This window comes from Phyllobates terribilis, unplaced genomic scaffold, assembly GCF_046119375.1.
Source record: "Phyllobates terribilis strain yellow unplaced genomic scaffold, ASM4611937v1 Scaffold_115__1_contigs__length_5345438, whole genome shotgun sequence".
Classification (NCBI taxonomy): Eukaryota; Metazoa; Chordata; class Amphibia; order Anura; family Dendrobatidae; genus Phyllobates; species Phyllobates terribilis.
Window position 1 is genome coordinate 768447 of NW_027362875.1, and position 7831 is coordinate 776277.

Below are 7831 nucleotides of genomic sequence, written 5' to 3' on the forward strand. Positions count from 1 at the left end.
ATGTTTTTTCTGGAGAGAAGTGGCTTCTTTGCTGCCCTCCTTGAAACCAGCCCTTGCTCAAAGAGTCTTCGCCTCACAGTGCGTGCAGAAGCACTCACACCAGCCTGCTGCCATTCCTGAGCAAGCTCGGCACTGCTGGTAGTCCGATCCCACAGCTGAAACAGTTTTAAGATACGGTCCTGGCGCTTGCTGGTCTTTCTTGGGCGCCTTGGAGCCTTTTTGACAACAATGGAAGCTCTCTCCTTGAAGTTCTTGATGATGCGATAGATTGTTGACTGAGGTGCAATCTTTGTAGCTGTGATACTCTTCCCTGTTAGGCCATTTTTGTGCAGTGCAATGATGGCTGCACGTGTTTCTTTAGAGATAACCATGGTTAACTGAAGAGAAGCAATGATACCAAGAACCAGCCTCCTTTTAAAGTGTCCAGTGATGTCATTCTTACTTAATCATGACTGATCGCCAGCCCTGTCCTCATCAACACCCACACCTGTGTTAATGGATCAATCACTAAAACGATGTTAGCTGCTCCTTTTAAGGCAGGACTGCAATGATGTTGAAATGTGTTTTGGGGGTTAAAGTTCATTTTCTGGGCAAATATTGACTTTGCAAGTACAGTAATTGCTGTTAAGCTGATCACTCTTTGACATTCAGGAGTATATGCAAATTGCCATTACAAAAAATGAAGCATTAAACTTTGGAAAAATTACTATTTGTCTCATTCTCAATACTTTTGGCCATGACTGTAGACGGCCGGTGGAGATGTAATCAGTGAAGAAATCTGGCTAAATATGTTTCTAGAGCCGTAGTAGAAGATGAAGATGTCGTCCTCCTCATGAAGTAGTTATTTCTCATGTTACGTGTAATGAATATCACCTGCAGTATTGCTAATGCCGATTGCAGTGTCGGTAAATGAGACGAGAATTAGCTTTATGGAAGATGAGTCTTTGAGAAATGTATTCAGCTACAGACTCCAAGGAAGAAACTGCTTGTTGTCTGTGGCCTAAAATATATAGGTTTTATTAGTAGATGTAAAGAGGAAAACTTAATACTGTAAAATAATAAATCTCCTCATATGTTTCCCTTGTTATCTCCAGTAATTGTATTATCACACAAGATTTTTATGATGTTACATCGGCTCATCATCTTCTCATTTAGGTCTCTACAATATCGGATCCTCTCAGTGAAGATCTTCTATTTAAGAGAATTTTCCTTATGGACCCATCAAAGATGGATATGGACAGAGACAAGATGGCGGAGAGGATATTCCACCTCACCCTAGAGATCCTCTTTCGGCTTACTGGAGAGGTGAGAGATTCTAATGACGTCACATTGCATCATTCTTATCTATGGGAATAACACATGGACAGAACTGGAGAGGTGAGGACTCTGGAAATGTCTGGAGTGAGATTGATTTATATGTCTTTCCATAACCAGGATTACATATTAGTGAAGACCTCTAGTGAGCGCTGTGAGGACCCTGTGTCTGAGGCATGGGAAAGACCCCTGAGCCCAATCACAGGGCATCCATCTCACCCCTTCATACTTGAGGACATCAATGACCAGAAGATCGTAGAACTCACCTACAAAATGATTGAGCTGCTGACTGGAGAGGTGGGAATGCTGGGACATTATACAGTAACGCTATGAAAGGATCGGGGGATGACGGTATCATTGTATGTGTCAGGTTCCTATAAGATGTCAGGATGTCACTGTCTATTTCTCCATGGAGGAGTGGGAGTATTTAGAAGGACACAAAGATCTGTACAAGGACGTCATGATGGAGGTTCCCCAGTCCCTCACATCACCAGGTAATAGACAGGACTGAATATACACGGCCTATAATTATCTGTATGTAAAGAATGAATTCAGTCCTGTATGTGTTTCCTCCAGATCTATCCAGTAAGAGGACAACACCAGACAGATGTCCCCATCCTCTTCTTCCTCAGGACTGTAAACAAGAAGATCCCAATGTTCCTCAGGATCATCAGGTAGATGGAGAGAAGGTGTCATGAGATCTCCCCTATGATGTGTAGACGGCTGTGAAGGTCTTGTGTTCAGTTTTGTTTTATCCACCAGTATTACGTGTTTTATACTTGTGTAAAGAGAACAGTGGAGATGTCAGGATTAGAGCTGATCATAGATGGGACTTCTCATCAGTCTGTGACTTTTATAATATTTGTTTCAGGGTGAAGATCTGCCCCATATTAATACTATAGAGTCATATGTGAGGAGTGATGAGCGGTGTAAAGAGGAGATTCCTACATATGACTACCCAGGTGAGTAGTAACCACTAAATGCAGAGAAGTCACAGTTTTATCTCAGTCACCGGCTGTGGCTGCTTTATCGGTGGTGTAGTCCGGCCGTATCACAATCATATGATCACCATTTTTCCTCTAGACCACAGCATTCTCCTCCACCCAAAACTGTTCAAATGATTTTGGGCATTGAAACCCTTTTCCATAGAACTTACAACCTGGAGGATCCACCTACTCACTGTGATTAGGAGACGTTACCTGCCCAGATCTGTAAACTACAAAGCCAGAAAATCACTTGAAGAAAAATATAATGATGGGCCTGTAAGAGAAAGCGGAGGGTAATGATGGTGTTCCTTCCTAGATCCCTGATATCTTATTGGATGAATCTACCTTCTCTCCCTTCTGTGCTGCTGAATGTGCTCATATGGTCCCTACAAGACCAGGTCCAGTCTTTCTGGCCGAACGTCACTTTTATGATCTACAACATTAAATGTGCAGTGAGGGCCAAGTGTGAATTTCTGTACAATAACAACAGAGTCTCCCTTTATCCTGACTTTTCAGTTTCTTTTAAAACCGACTAACTTCAAACCAGATTGTGATAAACTAAAAAAAAAACATTACACCTGCGCCATGATAGATCTCTAAGCTAAATTTAAGACACCTCAGCTCTGCACTATTTTAAAAAGTTCTCTTTGAATGTCTAATATTTCTTCTTGAAACTCGTCTGACAGAAAATATTGTCCCTTATGATAGTTTAGATTCCCAAGAGCCACCGAGCCCCATACTCCAATTACCCCAGAGAGGTTTCACCACTAGTTACTCACTACTTACTGATGGAGACTGTTGAGTTTGATCATTTCAGTAGATGTTATGGTCTATACTCACAGTTTTGACTATAGTAGTTAGTGCCCAAAATAGTCTGATTTAACCCCTTCCTGCAGCCAGTTTTGTGTTCCTATCTGGGCCCATTTTTCAAATCTGACATGTGTCACTTTATATGGTGATAACTTTGGAATTCTTCACAAAGGATAATAGGAAACAAATGGACCTTACAAATAATATTCCAACTTCTCTTGAATCTGACAATCCCCTATATACGGTTGTACACTACTGTCTGGGCACATGGCAGGTTAAGAAAGGAAGGAGCGGCATTTAGCTATTTGAAAGCAGATTTTGCTGAGATAGTTTGCAGACACAATGTATTGGGGACACTGTTCATGGTCACCTGGCAGCTCAAAAGATGGCTACCACAAACAGGCTTGGCGCTATATACTCCATTTTCCAGATCCCAGGGTTTGCCTTGCTCATCATCCTTTAACCACTCTACATGGATTTGGACTTAGACAGAGACCCCCTAAGCTTGGGCCACAGTGTTACCTAATGTTCTGTGGTGTGAGATGGCAAGAAGAATAGTCAGATAGCCGGGTCAGAACATGGAGGTCAGAGAAAATACGAAACCACACAAAAGTAGTCAGTAAACGGGTCGGAGTCACAACAGGAAACAAATACACAAGCCGGGAGCTGAGCACAGAGGTCTGAACCAGAGGAGAACAAGGCTGTATCTGGCAGCTTCCGGCAATATGCTTCCAGCTTTAGTAGGGTGCGGTGCTCTCCAGTTGGCTGAAGCAGGAAGCAGATTACTCCAGTTAGACAGCACACACACCCATACTGCCAGACTGGATGGTACTACAGGTCCCATGCACCCTAATCTTAGTGGCTGGACAGAGCCTGCGCCGCTGAGAGCTTCTGGTTCTGACATCTCCATCACCAGCGCCGCCTGCAGGATGAATAAGACGGTGCCTGGTGAGAGAAGCAGATGTCGCAGGAGCAGATCCCAGAGGAGATGGGACACACCATTTACAGAAGCCCTAATGTGACCAAATTGCAGAAAACCTGAGCAGTAGAAATCCCCATAAAGTGACTTCATATTGGAAATTATAACTCTCAGTGAAATAATCTATAGGAGCAGTGACTATTTTGACTCCACAGGCACTTTCCAGAAATTAGCACGCAGTGGATGTTGGAGAGTGAAAATTACAAATATATAATTTCATTACCCAACACATAGTGTCCAGATTGTGCTCCAGGAGACACACACCGTAAATTAAGTGGGTTCTTCTCACTATAGTAATGTCAAATACATGGATGCTAAATGTGGTTTGGGCACACTGCAAGGCTCAGAAGCGAGGGGGAGATCTGACTTTGGGAGAGCGGATATTGCTGGATTGGTTTATGGAAGCCATGTTGTTTTTCAAGAGCCTTTGAGCCACTAATAATGTGGAAACCTCTGGTTTTCCACTGACAGATGATGGACCTGAGTGGGGACTTGTTTTTTGTGAGATGAGTAGAAGTTTTTATTGATATTATTTTTGCCTACATAACATTGCTTGGTGGCTTTTTATTGCATATTAGGGAGGCAGAATTAACAAACAGTTGAACACCACGCTCTACTGGTTCATCCTATGAGGTTTTCTATTAGACTGTGAACTGTTATTGTCTTGGTGAATAATGATGGCTAACATAGGGCAAAATAAAAAAAATCACAGAAAAAGATACAGCCTTACCAACACAAATCATATAAGAAATGCACTAGCAGGATGCCGCAGACCCCCATGATAAAGGTGGGGGCAGCGCAGGTGCAAAATACTGATGGAGCAACCACTCACAATCGTACCAATTCATGGAGGGGGTGGTTGCCTAGTATTAAAGATGCACACAGATGAAGCTTGCATAGGACGCCAGTCACACAGGTAGGTGTGATGCACAGTGTCTGGCTTAGCCTAATGATGCCCATACTATTACATCAGGAAGGTTGCCCAGCACTATATAAGTGCACCCCACATGGACAGACACCCCAGTACACCCAACCAACACTAAAATGCTAATGCATTTGTTATCTGATTTGGTGTTGGTAAGGCTGTTTTTTTCTGTGATGTTTTCTTGGTAAATAATGATACTTTTACATAAAGTACATTTTTACAGAGAGTTTAAGTAGAAATATTCAACAATATAAATTTTAAGGATATGTTATTCATAAATAATAATTGGTTTTATTCTTGGCAGATGACTGTACCAGGAGATCAGGGGGACAGCTGACATCTTCAATTTTTAAATCAGATGATCTTGAGATCCCACAGGATACAATTGAAGTGAATGCCATTACTCCAGATATACCATCATCCCTTTACAGCAAAGAGCTATCATCTGATCATTTGAAACAGGTCCTGTCTTCTGATTCATTACCGAATACTAAGGAAAATCAAAGTCACAAAATAAGCATTAAAAAACAAATTGCACCGAAAGCAAAGAAGCCATTTTCATGTTCAGAATATGGAAATAGTTTTTCCCTCGAAAAGTCTTTTCTTAAACATCAAAGCATTCACACAGCAGAGAATAGATTTTTTTGTTTCAAGTGTGGGAAATTTTTTAACCAGAAATCAGATCTTGTTAATCACCAGAGAAGTCACATAGAGGAGAAGCCATTTTCTTTTTCAGAAAGTGGAAAATGTTTTACAGAGAAATCAGGTTTAATCAAATATCAGAGAACTCACACAGGGGAGAAGCCTTATTCATGTTCAGAATGTGGGAAGTGTTTTAGCCGGAAATCAGATTTGGTTGAGCATAAGAGAACTCACACAGGGGAGAAGCCTTTTTCCTGTTCAGAATGTGGAAAATGTTTTAGATTGATATCAAGTTTTATCAGACATCAGAGAACTCACACAGGGGAGAAGCCTTTTTCATGTTCAGAATGTGGGAAATGTTTTAGCCGGAAATCATATTTGGTTGAGCATAAAAGAACTCACACAGGGGAGAAGCCTTTTTCCTGTTCAGAATGTGGAAAATGTTTTAGATTGAAATCAAGTTTTATCAGCCATCAGAGAATTCACACAGGGGAGAAGCCTTTTTCCTGTTCAGAATGTGGAAAATGTTTCAGATTGAAATCAAGTTTTAGCAGACATCAGAGAACTCACACAGGGGAGAAGCCTTTTTCCTGTTCAGAATGTGGAAAATGTTTTAGATTGATATCAAGTTTTGTCAGCCATCAGAGAATTCACACAAGGGAGAAGCCTTTTTCCTGTTCAGAATGTGGAAAATGTTTCAGATTGAAATCAAGTTTTAGCAGACATCAGAGAACTCACACAGGGGAGAAGCCTTTTTCCTGTTCAGAATGTGGAAAATGTTTTAGATTGAAATCAAGTTTTATCAGCCATCAGAGAATTCACACAGGGGAGAAGCCTTTTTCCTGTTCAGAATGTGGAAAATGTTTTAGATTGAAATCAAGTTTTATCAGACATCAGAGAATTCACACAGGGGAGAAGCCTTTTTCCTGTTCAGAATGTGGAAAATGTTTTACATTGAAATCAAGTTTTATCGGCCATCAGAGAATTCACACAGGGGAGAAGCCTTTTTCCTGTTCAGAATGTGGAAAATGTTTTAGCCGGAAATCAGATTTGGTTAAGCATAAGAGAACTCACACAGGGGAGAAGCCTTTTTCCTGTTCAGATTGTGGAAAATGTTTTAGCCGGAAATCAAATTTGGTTGAGCATAAGAGAACTCACACAGGGGAGACGCCTTTTTCATGTTCAGAATGTGGGAAATGTTTTAGCTGGAAATCAGTTTTGGTTAAGCACCAGAGAATTCACACAGGGGAGAAGCCTTTTTCCTGTTCAGAATGTGGGAAATGTTTTAGCTGGAAATCAGTTTTGGTTACGCACAAGAGAAAGCACACAGGGGAGAAGCTTTTTTCCTGTTCAGAATGTGGGAAATGTTTTAGCTGGAAATCAGTTTTGGTTACGCACAAGAAAAATCACACAAGAGAGAAGCCTTTGTCCTGTTCAGAATGTGGGAAATGATTTAGCTGGAAATCAGATTTGGTTAAGCACCAGAGAACTCACACAGGGGAGAAACCTTTTTCCTGTTCAGAATGTGGGAAATGTTTTGTGAAGAAATCATCACTTCTTAGTCACCAGAGAACTCACACAGACGAGAAGCCATTTTCATGTTCTTAATGCGGGAAATGTTTTACACGGAGATCAACTCTTAACAAACTTCAGAGACGTCACACAGGGGAGAAGCCTTTTTCATTTTTAACCGAAAATTATATCTTCATAAAGGAGTTGTCCACTACTAGACCAACTCCTTCTCATTCCTCATGTTTAGCCTTTTTAAAATAAAAACACTCATACGCACTTCCTGTTCTGGCGCAGTTCCATTGGTGTCACAACTCGCGTTTCCGTAAGGATGTTACATCACACAAGATTGTTACATCACACAATCCTGCTGCCAATCAACGCCACCTTTAGACGTATTGTACATCAACAGGAAGGACATGGCCTGGACACAGCATCAAGAGAACGCACACACTGAGAGCACTCTCTTCAGACCATGTTCCTGGGGCAATTATAAGCAATTTACAGCCTTAAACATGACGTTCGATATGGGAAAGAAAGAAGAGATCGGAGGTTAATCTGAGGTCCTCCACCTCTGTCAGCATGTCTGGTATGCAGCGTTTCTTATGGAAGGTCTTATCTTCCTGCTCCGGAGCCATTACTGCCTCACCTCAGCGTGGAAAAAGA

At 41.4% G+C, this 7831-nt stretch overlaps 1 protein-coding gene across 1 annotated transcript in view; it reads left to right on the forward strand.

The window, feature by feature from the left end:
- LOC141201412 (uncharacterized) overlaps window positions 1-7346 on the forward strand; it is a 32014-nt gene extending 24668 nt beyond the window's left edge. The window contains exons 8-13 of the mRNA XM_073663402.1: window positions 1156-1305; window positions 1435-1611; window positions 1685-1808; window positions 1891-1988; window positions 2186-2276; window positions 5319-7346. Of these exons, the coding sequence (XP_073519503.1) occupies window positions 1156-1305; window positions 1435-1611; window positions 1685-1808; window positions 1891-1988; window positions 2186-2276; window positions 5319-7108 (2430 nt within the window). The 3' untranslated portion in view covers window positions 7109-7346. The remainder of the gene's footprint in view (window positions 1-1155; window positions 1306-1434; window positions 1612-1684; window positions 1809-1890; window positions 1989-2185; window positions 2277-5318) is intronic.
- The last annotated feature ends 485 nt before the right edge of the window (window positions 7347-7831 follow it).